The sequence below is a fragment of the Suricata suricatta genome, chromosome 7 (assembly GCF_006229205.1).
Source record: "Suricata suricatta isolate VVHF042 chromosome 7, meerkat_22Aug2017_6uvM2_HiC, whole genome shotgun sequence".
NCBI lineage: Eukaryota > Metazoa > Chordata > Mammalia > Carnivora > Herpestidae > Suricata > Suricata suricatta.
The window spans coordinates 131,948,607-131,967,932 of NC_043706.1; the positions used below are offsets into that span (position 1 = coordinate 131,948,607).

Here is a 19,326-nt window from a genome sequence, read left to right on the forward strand (position 1 = left end):
GAGCCCAGTGTGGCGCTGGAACTCAGGAACCAGGAGATCGTGACCTGAGCTGAAGTTGGATGCTTAGCCAACGACCACCCAGGTGCCCCTCAGCAAATTCTTACTGCAGACCTACAGCATGCAAGACGTTAGGGAGTATGTGGAAATAACTGGGCCGGCCACCTCGTAGACAGAACAGATGCTCAGCAAACGATCTCTGAATAAAAACGTTGTGAGCATAGAGAGAAGGAGATAAGGTGTGTAAGATGTAACTATAACGCAACACTGGATAAACCAAATACATCTTGTCACACTGGGAAATTTTAGAGAACAGTTATTTTTATGTGCCAGGATAAGGGAATAGTCTGTTGGACAGGGTTTCTCAACCTCAGCACTGTTTACATTTTAGGCCAGATAATTATGTTTGTGGTGGGAGGCTGTCCTGTGCACTGTAGGGAGTTTAACAGCAGCCTTAGCCTCCAACTCTTGCTGTCTCCAAACATTGCCAAATGTCCCCTGTGGGCAGGATTGTCTCCAGATGAAAACCACTGCTGCTGGGAATGTCTTGAAGGACTGAGGACGGTGGCATGGCATGAAGAGCACGATGGGGGACAGCTTAAGTGCAAGTGCAGTTCTCAGAAGAAGTGAATTTGATGTGACATCAGGGTGGTAGTGAATAAAATGGGCCAATATCAAAAGATGCTGGATATGAATATAGTTGTATGCACACTTAAGACGTGGAGTTTTATTTGGAAGGCAGTAGGAACTCAGGAAGTTCCTGCGTGATAAGCAAAAGCCGTTCTTTTGAGCAAGAGCGACAAGATCAGAGTCTTGTTTTTTTAGGAAGATGAATCTGGCTGTTCAGTAGGTGTTATCTGAACTAGAGAGCAGGTTGGACAAAGGAGAAGTCAGGGGACCATACAAGTAATCCAGGATACAAGTAACCGTGGGCAAGAGCAGTAGTAATAGAATCAGTGAGGATCAGAGTGTCAAGGAGATAGGATTTAGCAATGAACTGCGCGTAAGGAAGAGAGATGAAAGATGACTGTATTTTAAATTTGAGGGAGGGGAAGAATGGTAGTGCCATTAAAGAAACAGATCACACAGGGAGAAATGCGTTATGGAGGAATATGACAAGTTTAATTTTAAACATAGTGATTGTTTATGCATCTTCAAAATTGCTATTACAGCTGAATACATTTTGATTAATTGCTGTTGTAGGTCACTTTGAAATTAAGTTCTGTTGTTTTTTTACGAATAATATATCAGATTTCTGGACAAATATTTTCAATATAACTGCCTTTTAGACCTCTGTTTAATGCCTGTTGTAGCATGTTTGGTCCTGAGAAGACAAGAATGAAGAAAACAATTTTTGTCCATTAATGAGACGATGTGAGAGGTCTAGCAAAACACACTTGTTCTAGTCCCTGAGCCACTCTTTCCTGTTTCCTCATTAAACACACAGTCCTGAGACTGGGGTGAACCAATGAGGTTATTGCCTTGCCATAAATGTTGTCATCCGGCTCTGGTAAAGTACTGTGGAATTGCCAACGAAAAGCAGTTAATTCTGCCTAGAAGTTAGGGTGTCCTTTCGCTTGGACTTTGAAATCTGTCTGCAGAGGGAAGCCAAGAGTCTATTCTAGGTGGAGAGAAAAAAAAATGCATGGTTTATAGTGAAGATAATTGTGTAGATGCATTGTTTGTGCAGACAGCTACAGATGTGGAGGCCCTTAAGATGTTAGAGTTAGGGTTCCAGTAGGCTTCATGCCTTCTTTCCCTGGGTTCCACAAATTGTATTTGTGAATCTAGGAGTAACTAGTGAGTGAAATGGAAGCCAGTGTCAGTTCATACCAGAATCTGTCAAGTACTCTGCATGTGTTTATAATATACCTACTGATACATCTCTTAAACTTACATTGTTAGAATTACCTAGGTATTATGATTTCTTTTCTAACCAACTGTGATGCTCCAATGAACAGGAAGTTTAAAGCTTGATCCAAAGTTCTTTTCCACCTTCATTGGTATAACCATCAGACCTTTTCCCATGGGGCAGGGAGTGAGCAAGTGGCGAGGAATGGGTGAGGGGATAACCAAACTTTTAATAACTTCCCTTGTTTACAGAATGAAATCCAATATTCAAGACCTTTCACAATCTCAATCCAACTTTTCTAATTATTATCTATTAGAAGAGGTAAAGAGAAATTAATAATACATGATAATATTCAGTAACGTAGATATATCCCTTTCATTCAACAAGGAAACCCAAAAGACCTAAAAGAACCAAACGGAGAGACACAAGCTTACATGGGCCTTATGCAGGAACTGCATGTCTTGTATTCTTGAGTTGCATGGGTCACTGAAAGCTGTCTTCATCAAATGTGCTTGTGAGGGTAGAGTGTCCTTCATGAAGAGATTGTTATGAGGGAAATTCAAATTCTCCGATGTATTTGATAACCTATCTTTACTGAGTTTTCTCAGTAAATAGTAAAACTGCTACTTCTTAAAGTAATAAGAGGAGACAATAAATTACTCTGAAGGTTAGCACAAGCTAGGGCTCTAAAGGAAATTGCACTAATTAATACAGGTTGACTTCAGAAAGAGGAAACACATTACCTCACAATAATATACTTTTAAATTTATGTATGTAAGTATGGAGGATTAATGGAATGTCTTCTAATTCTTTAACCCTTTAGTCATATAACCTTAATAATTAAGTCATTTTATGTCTCTGGAAATCCTACCTTTTGTAACTACTATAAATTTAACATTTATTATCTACTAGAGGTTTTCTCATAATTGTAGTTCTTAGTTTATTTCATGTTTTCCAAAACTAGAGTCAGCATTTCCAGCCTTTTTCTCTCTTCTTTATGGGGTCACCGACCTTTCCTGTACTTCTTTCCTCCCCCGCCCCTTCCTCTCCTTCTAGTTAAACACAATGAATTTACTACTCTTCCTAGCAGTAAGGAGTACACACGCCATGGAAAAACCATGGGGGAGTGTTTACTGCTGTTGTTGTTTTTTAATGTTTATTTAGTTTTCATAGAGAGTACAAGTGCAGAAGGGACAGAGAGAAAGGGGGGCACAGAATCAGAAGCAGGCTCCAGGCTCTGCACTGTCAGCACAGTGCGAGACTTGAACCTACGAACTGTGGAATCATGACCTGAGTCAAATGCTTAACTGACTGAGCCACTCAGGCGCCCCACCTGTTTCTTTTTTTTTTTTAAACATTTATTTATTTTTGAGAGACAAAGACAGAGCATGAGCAGATAGATACAGAATCTGAAGCAGACTCCAGACTCAGCTGTCAGCACAGAGCCTGTTGTGGGGCTCAAACCCACAAACGGGAGATCATGAACTGAGCTGAAGCCGGACTGCCTCTCCTGTTTCTTTATCAAGCACAGGAAGCCCTTTTTATTTGGTGGTGTCCTCAGCACCAAGCTGTTAGCCTCAAGCAGACATTCCCAGGTTTCCTTCCGTTTTAGACCCCAGTTCTCTGGAGTCTGTCTTCTCAGAAAAGAGCTATTCATAACCAGGAATCCTGTGGAAAGTAAGAGCCACTGGGCTTCTTTTAAATCTTAGGATGAAAAAATACTGATAACGATTCTACTGATTTAGGGGCACCTGGGTGGCTCAGTCAGCTGAGAGTTGGACTCTTGATTTTGGCTCAGGTCATGATCTTGTGGGTTTTGAGACTGAGTCCTGAAAGTCAGGCTGACAGCCCAGAGCCTGGTTGGGATTTTCTTTCCGCCTATTTCTTGCCCCTGCTGTGCTTACACACATGTGCTCTCACTCACCATAAATAAACTTTAATTATTAAGAGAAAATGATTATACTGAGTTAGCTTTAAGCTCACTTTCAATAACAAATTCTTTCACAAGAGTGAAGGCATGTTTCTCAGTTGTCAGTGTATTTTGAAGAATCAAATACATCTCGGCACATCAGAGCATTCAAACTTGGCTGATTTCGTTTGTATTAATGATAAAAATGCTGGGTCAGAGGAAAGGGAGGGAGTATGCGAAACTAGCTGAGTCTTAAGCTCTAACTTCTAGTGTGTAGGAAGTACTGTGACTTGAGGAACAAGTTAAATGGCACTGTACTAGCTTGAACTTCTCAAATGAAAATTCATCGCAGCAGTTGGCAGGGCTGTTCTAACCACCAGCTTCTTTGTGGGATCCGTAGTTGGATCCTGGTCTGAGGAAGCCAATTAAGACATTTGGGGGAGAATTGGATCTGAATTGGGTATTTGAAAATATTAGGGAATAACTGAGTTTTGTTACACGTGATAATAAATGATTAAGTAGAATAATGTCCTTATTTTTAACAATGCAGGTGGAAATATGTAAGGGTGACATGTAGCAATATTTTTAACTTCTAACACCAAGAATGTATGAAAACATTACCAACTGTGGAAACTAGGTAATGCATGTGGGGGTTTGTGCCAGTTACCAAATAGATGCCTGTCGGCGACAAATTCCCCTTCATCGTCCTGCTTCGTGGCACGGCGGCCGCACCTGTTTGGCACCATGTTAAGCTTTGTCAGGAGGGGGTGGTGGAGGGACAGGCTTCTGCTCTTGTTTCTCACCCAGGGCACAGCAGCCAGGGTGCTCTTGGACCATGTGTCAGCAGGGTGCCAACACGCTTGGTCCACATTCCCCTTCATGTTTCCGTAAGGTGTTTTTGGATGAAATCAATATTTCAGTCAGTGAACTTTGAGCAAATAAATGTCCTTCCATTACTTCCAACTGTGTTAACTCATGTTTTTTAAGAAAACACTAGTATTTACATACAATTCGCTATGGTAGAATTTTCATAAGCTATAAAAATCTTTAATAATAAATCAATTTAAGGTTTTTTGGAAATAATTTCTATTAAAGATTCATAATCCGCATAGTCCTTCAATGACTGTACAAGTTCATCCAGCAGATCCTCCCCTTGCATAAAAGTTTCCAGATCATGAAGTGACTTGTGGATTCTGTGATCTGTTACCCGGTTCTGTGGAAAATTATATGTTCTTATTTTCTCTGACCTTCCTTTGGTTCCAACCTATACACATATATAAAGACATGAGATAGTTAGATTCAAGGCAACTAAACATACAAACTTAAATTACTTGGAGATTAAGCTCTTGATTTATAACTTGAAACAGAATATAAGAACCAAGTTTTAAACATTCTGAATACTCAAATAACATGGGAACATAATAGAAAAAAAAGAATACAGGCTTTAAAGTCAGACAGATTTGTGGCATTTGATCTTCTCTCTGCTATTTCAATGCTCTATGATTTTCAGACATTGATTTCAACTTTAAACTTTAGTTTACCCACCCGCAAAATACAGACAAATAATACCTACTACACATAGATGATGTGTACATACAGACTAGCACAGAGTTAGTATTCAAATGGTAGCTACACACACACACACACAGAGTCTCTGTGAATTAATCTGGTCATTTTCAGCGATGACTGATGAATTTCCAGAAGAAGGAATTAATACAGGGCGAGGTGGCTGTTAAATTAAATACCAAACAGGAAGAAAGTAAGTTTAATTTGCTTTCAAACTTCCAAAATTTTCAAAAGACTCAAAATGGGGATTCCTTTTTTAGTAACTTTGGTTAAAAATCAGAGAAACAGGGGCATCTGGGTGAGTGGCTCAGTCTTTGAAGTGTCTGAGAGCTCAGGTCATGATCTTGAGGTTCATGAATTCGAACGGCACGCCTGGCCCTGCCCGGAGCCTGCTTTAGATTCTCTTTGCCCCTCCTCAATTCACACTCTGTCTCTCTCTCCCTCTCTCAAAATAAATAATAAAACATTTTTAAAAATCTGAGAAAACAACAAGCCCTTGAATAGAGAAACCAGGGCAGAGGTTTAAGATTACTGTAAAACAAATATAACTCTCTGTTGAACTACTTGAATTTTTTCTTATTTTAACAAATACACTGAAACAATTTTAACATATATAAAAACTGGGTTATCTAAGAATATTTTTATCTTTCACAGCGTTTTAAAAATTATTTTTATTTATTTATTTTTTTCATTTTTTTAATGGTTTTTATTTATTTTTGAGAGACAGAGACTGTGAGCAGGGGAGGGTCAGAGAGAGAGGGAGACACAGAATCTGAAACAGGCTTCAAGCTCTGAGCTAGCTGTCAGCACAGAGCCCGACGCGGGGCTTGAACCCACAAACGGTGAGATCATGACCTGAGCCGAAGCCGGACGCTTAACCGACTGAGCCACCCAGGCGCCCCAAAATTATTTTTATTTTAGAGAGAGAGCAAGTGAGAGTGCACAAGTGGGAAAGGGACAGAGGGAGAAAGGATCCCAAGCAGCCTCCAAGCTCAGGGTGGAGCCTGACACAGGGCTCAATCCCAAAACCCTGTGATCATGACTGGAGCCTAAATCAAGACTCAGACGTTCAATGGATTGAGCCACCCAGGCACCCCCTTCAGAGCATGTTTTAATTCAGTTTTACCTGAATCTTCCTAGCACTGTATCTTTTATTTGTTTCTTCTTCCAGATGCATGCTGTACAGTTTTGCACGTAGCTTTTTCATAGCCATCTCTCTATTTTTCAGTTGAGATCTTTCTTGTTGGCATTCAGAAACAACACCTGAATAGTGTTATGAGAAAGAGTTTTAATAGAAAAATCTTCTTCGTTTATTATAAAGGAATACTTTTTCCTTCTTTTTCTTCTTCCTTTATGAGGAGAAAAAATAGAACTCTAATAAAAAAGGAAGACTATGAACGAAACATAACTTTTATAGAGTTCTCAGAAAACTAAAAATTGAAGCCTGAGCCACAGTGCAAATTCATATTGAAGGCATACATACTAAACAAAAAGCATTACTCATTTAAAAGGATTGTTTTCCCATACCCTTAGCTAGCCACCATAATTTTTTAAAAGTAATAATTACTCATCACAGAAACAAAAATAAAAAAGTCGACTACCAGAGATAGGCGCTATTAATAGTTTCATGAGGATTTTCATCCATTTTTTTTCTTATTCCTGTTTACATAATATGTATTACATAAGACATCATCTTAAAGTTTAACTTGGGGCTTCTTCAAATTTTTTAAAAAACCTGTCAATCCATCACTCCTGGTAAACACTACTGATCCATGTGAATGCCTATTTGAGATCAGAGTTAAGAGGTTCTTGTATCCTTTCTAGATAACTGAAGTTTGCTATCCATCTGCTCTTTGTCACGTGTAAATCAACCGCAGTAATAACTGTCCAGCACATTTAGTTCCACCTAATAGTATACTGAAGACTTAAGAAATACTTAAGAGATCGCTCCCTTGCCTATCTACAGCAGAACTGCTGGAGGTCTGCGGATGGACTTTATGGAGCAGCAGGCCTGGAAGTCATGGGCAGAACTTTGCATGTGAGCATGTTTTTGAGAAGGCAAGTCCAAGCTCTCATTTTCTCAAAGGAGTCCATGTCCTCCTCACTTCAAGAAAGCTAGGAACTAGTGATTTTGAGCACTTTCTGATAAAGAAGAACCCATGATAATGACCATTCTGATGATTTTATTTATTTTTAAATTTTAAAAATTTTAAATAGGCTCCACTCCCAATATGGGGCTTGAGCGCACAACCCTGAAATCAAGAGTCATGTGCTCTACTGATTGAGCCAGCCAGGCACCCTGGATTTCTTTTAATAGTGATGTTTACCAGGTACAAAGTTGAGGAAGCTACCTGCAAGACCGTCCACACCTTTTCATCATCACCAGTACGGAAACTCTCTGGTCTTCGATCCCTCTGTCTTCCTGGCTTTTGCAATTATCCTGCAGAGTTTCATCTAAGGATTCTAATCTAAAGAAAGTATTTAGTAATAATCCTTAGTAGTATATATTCGGGTAACTGAGGATCTATCACAGTGGAAAATTAGTCAAGTTATTCAGAGTTTGATTTCTTTCTTCAAAGTTTTATGTTAAAGAAAGGAGGGCACACCTGTTGGAAGATGAACTATCCGGACAGCGCTGTCTGTGGTATTTACATGCTGTCCTCCGGCTCCACTGGCTCGTTTGGTATCAATTCTCAAATCTTTGGGGTGAATCACCAGATTGATCTATACAGAAGAGGCAAGACTGGGATTTAAAAATATCACATGTGTGCAAACTGTCCAAAGGCAAGAACTATCTATTTATAAGTAAAATTACATGTCATAGAATTATACGAATTTTTAATTTTAAGACTAGAAAAGTTGGAAGGATGCCATTTTTTAAAACTTACTATTTTTTGGAAAAGTAGATCAAAATATAATACAAGACAAAAACAAACCCTCCCTAACCCTCAAAAACTGTACTTCTCTGTTAATTATCCTCTTCCTTAATACACGAACAGAAGAATTTAGCTAACACTAGAAATGTGAATATAGGAACTAAAGTGAGCTTTTGTGGGTTATTTCTGAGTTTAAAAAGACTAACACAGGGGCGCCTGGGTGGCTCGGTTGGTTAAGCCTCCGACTTTGGCTTAGGTCAGATCTCACATTTGTGGGTTCGAGCCCCGTGTTGGGCTCTGTGCCAACAGCTAGCTCAGAGCCTGGAGCCTGCTTCCAGTTCTGTGTCTCCTTCTCTTTCTGCCCCTCCCCCTCTCATGCTCTGTCTCTGTCTGCATCAAAAATAAATAAAACATTAAAAAAAAAAAAAGACTAACACAGGGAAGAAAAACAGTGCTAGCTTCAGAATCATGGGAAGGCTTATTTTGTTTAATTTTAAATAAAGGGAGACTTAGACATATTTGGAGGCAGAGGACAGGCAGATGGAAACAGCACAAGGCAAAGAAGCCAGAAGTCATACATAGCTGGGTTCTGGCACCAGGATAGTGCTCTGTCCTGGAAGTCAGCGTCAGAAGCCTCGGATTGAAAGCGCTCTGCATCATGAACTACTACAGACCACTCTGCAGCACGTCCACATGCTGTCTCAGCAGGCCTCCTGCCACTCACGGGCCCTGCGTCTCCCTGTGTGCTCCCTTGCACGGCTGCTGGGAGCACTAAACAGGGACTCTCATCCACCTTTTCCTGAACAACTACTTCTGTCTCCAAGATGCTTAAACCAAAGTGACTGGTATCAGGCTCTCCCTTAACTGTTCTGTGCCTCATCTAGGCGTCACACAAAAGTCCATCTAAAGAAAGGAACTTAGAGCGTCAACTAGCACCTTTCCCCAAAGTTAAACCCTCAATTAAACTTTATCAAATCATTCATACTTCATCCTGAAAAGTCATAAATTTCCTATCACTTTCAGCTGAAGGGGTGTAAGCAAAACAACTAATTTATTTTACAAATGTACAGGTTGAGAATTTGCTTGTGACAATAAAGTATACTCATTATGAGCACTGTAATAATATATTTCCATCTTTTTAAAGGTTGTTTGTTTATTTTGAGAGGGTGCAGGGAGGAGGGGCAGAATAAAAGGGAGAGAGAATCCCAGGCAGGCTCCACACTGTTAGTGCAGAGCCCAAAGCAGGGCTCGATCCCACGAACCATGAGATCATGACCCGAGCCGAAATCCAGAGCTGGATGCTTAATGTGCCACTCAGGCACCCAGTATATATTTGCATTTTCATGTGACTGGGTTATGAAGTAGCAATTCTGTTAGCCCTTGTTAAAGTAGAATTTTTGCTGTTAACACTTTGGGAAAGTCAGAGCAAAAATCATTGTGAAGGGTAATCAGTATTAAATCCTATTTAAAGTAGGGTAATATTGTTTCTCCTCCTGAGATGGTCTTTTTAAAAATCTTTAAAAATTTTTAACATTTATTTTTGAGAGACAGAGCATGAATGTGGGAGGAGCAGAGAAAGAGGGAGACACAGAATCCAAAGAAGGCTCCAGGCTGTCAGCATAGAGCCCAATATGAGGCTCGAACCACGAACTGTGAGATTATGACCTGAGCCAAGGTCGGACGCCTAACTGACTGAGCCAGCCAGGCGGCCCAAGACGGTGTTAAGATAACAAAACCTAGTGGTGACAAAAACTAATAAATAGTGCATCATTAGATATGTATACATCTTTAACCGCTACCATCTATTGTAAAATCATAGTTTTTTGGACTGAGATAAGAAATTCTCAAAAAAACCTTCAAAATACATGGTAACGGCCAAATGATAAAAGGAGATATTCAGTTCAGAGAAGTGAGTGGTTGCTCTAGGGGCAAGGCACTGTGCTGGGCCCAGGACTGCAAGGAAGAGAGACTTATGTGTCACCTCGGTTGGCTGGGGTAAGATCGCCACAGTCATGGTGCTGGTATGGATGCGGCCTTGCTTCTCTGTTTTTGGCACTCTCTGTACTCGGTGCACACCGCCTTCAAACTTCAGGTGCTTATAGGCTTCTAAACCCCCAATGCTGGCAGATGCGTGTCTAAGACCACCTTGAAAATATTGAGAAGACAATGTTATTCTTGCCACTTATAAACAATTGATCATCACTTACACCATCTTGAAATATACTTAAAAGAGCTACAAAACAATATAAGCATACAGAATGTAGAAACATTGAAATAACTAGCAAGTCTATGATATTCAGTGTTTTAATACTTAATACCTTTACTGCTAATAATTACTAAACAAGCATTTATGGTATTAATGAATTGATTCAATAACATGTCTAAAAGACCACGGTTAAAAGACCATTAATCATTCAGTGGTGGAGTAGTGAATGAATAATATTTTATAGGCCTCTTCAAAACAGGTATGTTTGCATTCAAAATGATTAAGTGAATGATGAACATAAAATCAGGTAAACTTCCTTACTGATAAATTCTAAAGCTTAGTCATGGTCTCTCCAAACGTCATTCTAGGACACATGGAGATAAATGAAATCTGTTCTTTCCCCAAAACGAATTAAACAGTGTACTTACCTATTTCACTTGGAAAATATTCCAGGGTTTCAAAATGCCATCTTTTAAATGTAGCATATCGCTGATACATCTCGAACATCTCTGAGGTGAACAACATTGCCTCCTGACCCCCAACTCCTGCGGTCACCTCCAGGATCAAATCATTTTCATCTGTTTCTTCTGAGGGAACCAAAAGTAAGATAATCTGTAAATACAAAAATATCACCCCTCCTATAGTTAGAAATTATTTAAAACTTAAAAAAACACTAAATGATTAGATGCAGTATTTTAAATAGTTCATTACTTAAAAGTTTCTCTAAGCAAACAATATTGCTGATTAACCTTCAACCATCTTGCCAATTAGAACCAATATAGTAATGCATAACTTCTAAAAAATATTATTGTTACAACTGTATTATAAATGCCATAAGGTCCAGCTAAAATTTACGGGTCTATTTTGCTTCTTTTTGGTGTCCATGTAAAACATCATGTCAGTTCTCTATTTGGTTAATAATTCAGAGCTTGTTGTGCACAGGACACTATTGTGTCCAGAATGTAAAAAACGGTTCTAATTCTTATGCTTTTAAAATCTATAGCCTAGTATGGCAGGAAAGAAAGAAACAAACTCAAATTGTATGTTTATATTTTTTAAGCTTCTTTAATTTGGAAGAGAAATTTGTAATTTAGAGATGATGTATGATCTGGCCCTTTTACATGTAAAGGAAAATGAGGCTGCTGGAGACTAAATGCCTTGCTAAAGGGAAAGAGGCTGGCTACGGCAGAGCAGGCATGAGCGCTCTGGCAGCGGCGCCTGGATCAGTCCTCTTTCCGCTACACCTCCGTGTGCACTCATTAGAGGATACAGAAGAAAAGCTTCTCTGGTTAGGGGAGTTAAATAAGAAGAGCTGCCAACATTGACTGGTCCCTCAGTACATCACAAGCACTCTGAAGCACTTTATGTACTTTATTCTTAAAGCAATCTTGGGATGGATAGTATTACAGCTCTAGTTAAGATGTAAAAACTAAGTTTAACTAAGCTTAGTTTAGTTGAACAATCTAACTGCCTAAGAACACACAACTAGAAAGTGGAAGAACTAGAATTTGAACCCAGATCTGCCTGCATTTTGAGGTATCGCACTTTGTGTTGGTTGGGAGCGAGAGGTGTTAACTACTTTTCCATCTCTCTATCCTATGTCAGTACAACGTGATCATTCAGATCTTGTGTAAATGATTGAATTTACATGTTTGTTAACTACTAATCAATGAACAGAAACCTTTAATACCTGTGTCATTCTATTTCATAAAAATACCAGAAAATGGGAAGAAAGCAAGTTACATGAGACTTCACTTCATAGTGGAACTTTCCCTCTGGAATGCGTGGTAAGGACATTACCTTCCGATGAGTTCCATTTCTGACTGAGAAGAGATGGAATCTTTATGTTAAGTGGCCCCCTTTTCCTGGGCTCCTTCCTCACCACAGCATGTTCTTCTACTTACCTCCTAGGAGAGAACTACTATAAAATTTTGAGCTCTGCTTTACAGAATCTAGAGCAAAGAGTGGGTCTGATTTAAAATGATGATTACTCTTCATCTAATGCCTGTATATTCCCCAGAGGTGAAACCCGAGCGGTACAACTGAGTTGTACAAGCCCGAGGGCCGCCCTGGCTCTGGCGCTCTCATAGCTCCAGACACAGATCAAATACTTCTGCCGCCAAGGAGCTCACAATCTGCCACTGCTCTGTGACGGTCTCTACTCACCGCCTCCCCTCACCTCTTTCAAACAACCAAGAGGGGAAATATAATACTGACATTTATCTTGCTGCGCTTCAGAAAACTATCAACATGGCAGTCACCTTTCCACAGCTCTCTGATCCTCTGATCGTGATCAAAATAGCACCCCATGGAGCATGCTTTTTCCTGCTCTGGAAAAGTTTATAATTCTAAATACTAACAAGCTAGTTAGTTCTTGAGTTGTTTTTATCAACTTAAAATAAAATTCATCAGAAGTCACAGCACAAATGCTTTATTCTTTGCACAGATACCATACCTGATGCTTCAACTGAGTTATTTGTTTTTGACATGAAATTATTTCATTCTCTGCAAGTTTCCTTATGTCTTCGTTTTCATCTACAGAAATAAGGCAATAGGTTAAGTTTTCCTTAATTAGTATTAAACAGAATTCAAGGTCTTCATTTTATTATTGTAGCCAAAGGGAAAAATGTCTTTCTTGTCCTTTTAATAACTGCCATTAAGTAAAAGTAGCTTTCTATGCATTCATTTTCATTAGCATGTAGCTTAAAAAACAACAAACTCTTTTCCTGATGACAGAAACATAAGTAAGATTAAAAAGAATCTACAGAAAAATATAAAGAAGCTATAAACTATTCTATAATTCTGCCTCCATGAAATATTCGTATTAACAAATACGGTTTTAGTTTTCAACTTAGACTACATGACAACGGATTCACTGAATAGTCAGACCAGAAGGGGATAGATGTTTCCATCAGTTAAACCACAACTGAATTAAAAATAGAGGGGCGCCTGGGTGGCTCAGTCACTTAAGCATCCGGCTTTGGCTTGAGTCATGATCTCACAGTTTGGCTTTGGCTTGAGTCATGATCTCACAGTTCGTGGTTCAAGCCCCGCTAACAGCACAGAGCCCAGAGCCTGCTTCCGATTCTGTGTCTCCCTCTCTCTCTGTCCCTCCCCACTTCATGTGGTCTCTTTCTCTCTCTCTCTCTAAAATAAACAAACATTTAAAAATTGTATAAAAAATAGAATGTTATTCTCTTTAGCAAATATTTCATTAATATAAAGTACCCACCAAACATTCAGATCCTCCCTAATACTTAAAGAAGGTTTATATGAAGTACTCCCCCACCCAACTTGCTTTATTACTCTCATATTTCATCTTTGTTTTCATATTTACCTTACAAAATATAATTCCTCATTTCTCTATCCTATAGACAGTATGCAACCTATAGAAAGGAGAGAGGGGACATTTTTTTTAGCTGTTACAAATAGTTTTCTGTGTTGAAAGATCAGACTCTTCCACTGTATCAGTTTGTAGGTTTGTTCACTCAAGTACCAGGTATAGTAGGAACTGGAGATAAAAATATGTAAGGTTTTAGGAAATTTTAGTTTCTTTATATTTTCCTAGGAGAGAAAACTCACAAAGAATTACAATCTAAACACTTTGTGATTAAATATTAAAATGGTAGCACACTAAAGGGTTGTTTTTGCACTTATTTTTGGGACGGGCAGAAAAAGGAAAGACGCATTAATTGAAGGGAAGAAAATGGCAGCAGCAGTGAGATAAGCAGCTCTGCAGAATGTTGGTAGAAAGGCAGGAAATTATTCTGGCAGGAATTCTGCCTGGAAAAAATGTGGTGAAATGGCAAATGCGTTGAATTAGAAGAAGGAAAAATGAATTTTAGTTCTAGTTTAACCACTAAGATTCTCCCAGGACAACACATCCATTATCTGAGAAGAGTGAAGGAGCTGGGCTGGATGACCTCTAAGGTGCCTTTCATCTGAAATGCAGTCTTCTGTAAGGCTGAGGGTATTAGAAATAAAGTCTTGAGGTAATTTAATTTTAACATTACATTTTTATTTAATCCAGTATGTGCAGAACATTATCGTTTCAACATGTACTTTAAAATATCAAAAATTATTTTTTATATCAGGTGAAATCTGTCATGTTACTTCATCCTTACAGCCCATCTCCGTTCGCCACGGGCGGCCACTGGCTACTGTTCGCAGAAGGGTGTAGACTGAGGCGTTATTCTAGGGCAATGGAAATACACTAGTTCCTTCTCACTATTATTATTCTTTTTTAAATTTTTTTGTTTTTTATTTATTTTTGAGAGACAGAGAGAGACAGCAGGAACAGGGAAGGGTCAGAGAGAGGGAAACACAGAATCTGAAACAGGCTCCAGGCTCTGAGCTAGCTGTCAGCACAGAGCCCCATGCGGGGCTCGAACCCATGAACCGTGAGATCATAACCTGAGCTGAAGTTGGACGCTCAACTGACTGAGCCACCCAGGCGCCCCTCATTTACTATTATTAATCAACATGTTTCCTGGGCACCTATCACATGCCTGCTTGCCTTCTCCTCCACAGGAGGAAAATGTGTTTTCCCCCTTATATTTTATTTTTTTAATGTTTACTTATTTTTGAGAGACTGAGAGACAGAGTGTGGGGGGGGAGGGAGGGGGAGGGGGGGAGAGAGAGAGAGGGAGAGAGAGAGAGAGAGAGAGAGAGAGAGAGAGAGAGAAGAGAAGAGAAGAGAAGAGAAGAGAAGAGAGAATCTCAAGCAGGCTCCAGACTCTAAGCTGTCAGTATAGAGCCTGATGCAGGGCTTGAACCCACAAACCGTGAGATCATGACCTGAGCCGAAGTTGGCTACTTAACTGACTGAGCCATCCAGGCCCCCCAGTTTTCTCCATTGTAAAGGTTCTTGTTCTCTTCAACCCTTCAAGTGAACACCTGTTGTCACCCCCTCTTTTCTGTCCCAAACTCCTGGAGATTAAATGCCAGGTTTATTATTTCTCTTGTTAATTCTCACTTACTTCTCTAAGTTGTCACACTGGACTTCATGATCATATTAAAGACATCATTTTTATTAAAATCACCCATGGTAAAACTGCCAAATCTAAAGGCGTATTTCAGTGTGAGCTGAAAACATGAGCCCTTTCTAAGTCTGGTATTGACAATCCCTCACCTGACATTTGAGTTGGTGTTTCCAGCTTCATTCATCTTGTTCAGGGTTCCAGAGCTCTGCCTTTTGTTTCCTGATCTTTTATAACTTCCTTCTGCCTGCTCCCCACAAAACTGTTTATTTCTGCCTTTGTTAGTGTCTTGCTTCTGTCTCTACCGATTATTCCTGAGTATTCTCATCTGCTTCCAAGCTTTACTTTGTCAAGTATATGCTGAGTTCTCATACGATTATTCAGGCTCAGTTTTTCTCTTACGCCGGTAGTATTTTCTCTAGACCATCATCTTTATCTGAATTTCTTTATCAGAATGTCCTTACAGGCACTCCTGGCTTCAAATGGCTGCCTATTCAGCACAAAACAGCTTTTTCCCTAAAAATTTTAAACTTTTATATTCTCATCTCTTAGTTAACAGAACCATTCAAGTTCTGAACCCAGAAGCCTAAGACTTTCCTTAGAATTCTTTCTCTTCTTCACCCTACTCAGGACATAAGCCACCTGACTATTGTTAGGATGTTTTGTGAGTGTGGCCCACAGGTTCAACAACCTTCCTTTTAGCCATTAGGCTCCCTGGAGAATACTTCAATTCATCCTCAAACACTGACACCAACATTAGTCTTTCCTTAAAAAGATGTAAATTCTCGGGGCACCTGCGTAGCTCAGTTGGTTAAGTGTCCAACTTCAGCTCAGGTCCTAATCTCATGGTTTGTGAGTTCGAGTGCCACATCAGGCTCTGTGCTGACAGCTCAGAGCCTGGAGCCAGCTCAGATCCTGTGTCTCCCCTTCTCTCTACCCCTCTCCCATTCATGCTCTCTCTCAAAAATAAACAAACATGAAAAAAAAATTTAAATGTCACTTCTCTGTTAAAAACATGTACTAACTTCTCACAGTCTGGAGGAACAAATCCAATTTCTTTGTTGCAAGTTTCTATTACATTATCAACTCCCATACCTACTCTGTGCCCCTGCTACATTTTATCTTCTGATTTGGTACTTTGTTCTTCTTGCTGGTCACCTCCACCTTCAGTCCCCTTCTCTTGTACTGTCTGGCAACCTCCTGCATTCTCTTCAGAATTCACTTAAATGCCACCTTTTGCTTTTTATAACACTGCTCTTTATTGCAGAAATTAAAACAAGCACTAAATTAAAACCAGCACTTGTCCACATATATTTTTACTTCTTCACTAGGCTGCAAGCTTCTAAAAACTAGTTCTATACTTTCTGGGTAATTTGTAGTGTCTGACATAAAATAACTCAGGAGCTGCTGAGTGATATTTTATATCTTTAAGCTGAGTTGTGTTCTGCCAGTAACAATTTTCTAACATTCTGTTTACTTCTTTTCAGATTGAGTTTTAAAATATTTAACCCTTATATCAACTTGGGTTTTTAAGTTTGGCTTAAGCTGTGAAATCAATTTCATTATTCTCCTAAAGTACTTTTCCTAGTATGGTTAACTAATCCTCCCCTCTGTCCCCCAACTCTGGGCATCCACCTTTTCTCTTAAATCACTTAATTTAGACTCTCTTTTAAGTCTCACTTAGACTATTAATCAGTCTTCTGTTTTCTATGGCATCTGCGATCTCGTTCCAGGCTGACTTCCAAACTACCAGACAGCAAGCTTTCTAAGCAAGAAAGCCATTCTGTCATTCACTCCCCAATCTAAAAGCTTCAGCAGGCTCCCTTCTGCCAACAGGGTAAACATCAACCTTTTTAGATTAGTATTTCATACCCTTACAAAATGTTTCAACTTGCCACTCCCCTCACTTCTCTTCTTCCTTGGTTAACAAAGAGTAAGGGGGTTCAAAGCATGAGATTTGAAGTCAGTCCAGTCCAAACTCCATTCCTTAAAAGCTGTTTAGCTAGAGCAGTTATTTTACCTCTATGCCTTGTGTTCCTCTTAGTGGCATGAGGTTAACTTCACAGTTTGATATGTGAACTGGGTAAATTAATACATAAAAATAATTAAGCAAAGCCTGAAGTATGGTCAAAAACCAATAAAGGTTAAACTATTATTAATATCCTCTACGGGTGGACCTCTCGTCACACAAGACCTTCCCAACAAGTTCTCCTTGCTTTCCCTAGGTGTTTATTCGGTGTTTCCTATTCTCTCTTCAGCTGTAGTATTAATTTTCTCTCCCTGAATACATCCTCTTCTAGAGTCAAGCTAACCGAAGTGTGGTCCAATGGTGGTGGTGGAGGAGGGGGGACCCGTAGAAATGCAGAAACTTAGGACACATCCACATTCGAATGCACATTATTCACTTGGGAAACTTGTTAAAAAGGCGTATTTCTAGGTCTCGGATTCTGAGCCCAAAGTCTCGCTTTAGCACGCACCTCTCAATACTATCGCAGGCGGTCCCTGAAAATCCCTGCTGTCAAGCACGTAACAGGGACAGTCCCTAATTTGTCCCTGGTGAGCTGAAGATCTTCCGGCAAGTAGGCAGTCCATAAACTTAAATATTGTAAAAGGGGCCGGGGCATTCTGCCCAAGAGGCACAGGGGCTCAAAGAGGAGAGGATGAGGTCAGAACGCACACAACGATGCCTTGACCTCCGACCCAAGCCAAAAAGAGTTGCAACCGAGTAACGAACTTCTAACTCGGGGAGGTGTGGATACCCGACCAGCGGCTTAGCGGACGACGCAAACGAAGAGTCAAGAATCGACTCTGAATCCCGTTCCCCTGGGCCCGGCCCTCACCTTGTAGCAAATGCTCGGTCTCCCGCAGCTCCTGCTCCTTCTCGCTCAGCAGTTTGGCCGCCGCCAGCAGCTCAGATCCCCCGACCTGCAACCGGGCTTCGGGCCCTGCCCGGCGCTCCAGGAAGGTCCGCAAGGGCCCGCCGCGGGCGAACAGCTCCTCCAGCGACAGGCTGCCGCAGCTGAGGTGCCGGCGGGCCGGGCCAAGTGCCCGGCGCGCCCAAAGACACCGAGCAGTCCTAAACAGAAGCCGGGACCGCATAGCTAAGACGCAACCCCGCGGGCGGACCAAACCGGAAGTTTCGGACCGCGGATCTCGCGACACCACGCGGGGTTTGGAAACCCGGCGAGAAGTGGCCGTACCCACCCCTGCGCACGCGCCGGTGTTAAAGGGCCTCCGGAAAGCCGCGGTGGGAACTTCGCCAGCATTTAAAGGCCGCCTCGGGCGCGGAGGCCGGAAGGGGGCGGACGGCGTGCGGTCCGGTGAGTCCGGGAGCCCGCTAGAAGGAGCGCGGTCGTAACGCCTCGAAGGCACCAGGGCGGTGTGTTGGCCGGCAAGGGGGATGATTCTGGTTGCCACCCGGTTTTCTGACGTCGAGGATTTGTTTTCCAAGCACCGAATGAGCATTTCGAGTACCGCAGCGGAGGGCAGTGTAGTCCGCTACCGGCGTTGAGGACGCGGCCACGGAATTCCTCTCCGCCTGGCTTTCGTCTCCAAGAAAGAATTGTGGGATGGGCATCGGGGGGGGTGTGTGTGTGTGTGTGTGTGTGTGTGTGTGTGTGTGTGTGTTCCTCTTCCTTTTTTTCCGGCTCATGTTTCTCTTTTCGGCGGTGGGTAAAGGCTCGTATTAATGAGACAGTACTTAGTGTCCCCAAAGGACCAGTGAGAGTGATTTCTCAAAATCGGCTTTCCTGTCCTCTGCCGTGACTGGCTTGCTTTCGAACGACTTCCGTCCTCACCCGGTCCATTCCCACGCCTAGTTCTCGCTAGCTACTTTTAAAAGTGGTTGAGCGATTCCATGTTCCCATAAACGACAGCACAGCAAAGCCTTCGTAGCCCCACCTTCGTTAGCCCTGCCTCCATCCATCTCTCTTCAAAAACCT

General features: G+C 41.0%; 1 protein-coding gene across 6 annotated transcripts; it reads right to left on the reverse strand.

The window, feature by feature from the left end:
- Positions 1-3,867: 3,867 nt before the first annotated feature.
- MTRF1L (mitochondrial translational release factor 1 like) lies at positions 3,868-18,516 on the reverse strand. Of its 6 annotated transcripts, XM_029944002.1 has the most exons (8): positions 18,226-18,246; positions 13,744-13,792; positions 12,862-12,941; positions 10,835-10,993; positions 10,182-10,345; positions 7,931-8,048; positions 6,451-6,587; positions 3,868-5,022 (listed from the first exon to the last, which is right to left on the reverse strand). In XM_029944002.1, the coding sequence occupies exons 3-8, from the start codon at positions 12,893-12,895 to the stop codon at positions 4,822-4,824; spliced, it is 813 nt and encodes a 270-aa protein (XP_029799862.1). In that variant the 5' UTR covers positions 12,896-12,941; positions 13,744-13,792; positions 18,226-18,246; the 3' UTR covers positions 3,868-4,821. The 6 variants fall into 6 exon arrangements, 5 of the variants coding, with proteins under 5 accessions (XP_029799862.1, XP_029799859.1, XP_029799861.1 ...); XM_029943999.1 differs by lacking the exon at positions 13,744-13,792 and having other exon boundaries at positions 10,835-11,018; positions 18,226-18,516; XM_029944001.1 differs by lacking the exon at positions 13,744-13,792 and having other exon boundaries at positions 18,226-18,310.
- Positions 18,517-19,326: the final 810 nt, after the last annotated feature.

What these genes read in the sequence shown, in the direction of transcription:
- MTRF1L (XM_029943999.1), bottom strand. Translation starts at nt 18,484, where the DNA reads ATGCGGTCCCGGCTTCTGTTTAGGACTGCTCGGTGTCTTTGGGCGCGC. An exon ending in TCTTACCCCAGCCAACCGAG is followed by an intron (nt 8,049 to 10,181) that starts GTGACACATAAG and finishes TCTTCTGTATAG; the next exon opens with ATCAATCTGGTGATTCACCC. An exon ending in ACAGTGCTAGGAAGATTCAG is followed by an intron (nt 5,023 to 6,450) that starts GTAAAACTGAAT and finishes ATATGTGTATAG; the next exon opens with GTTGGAACCAAAGGAAGGTC.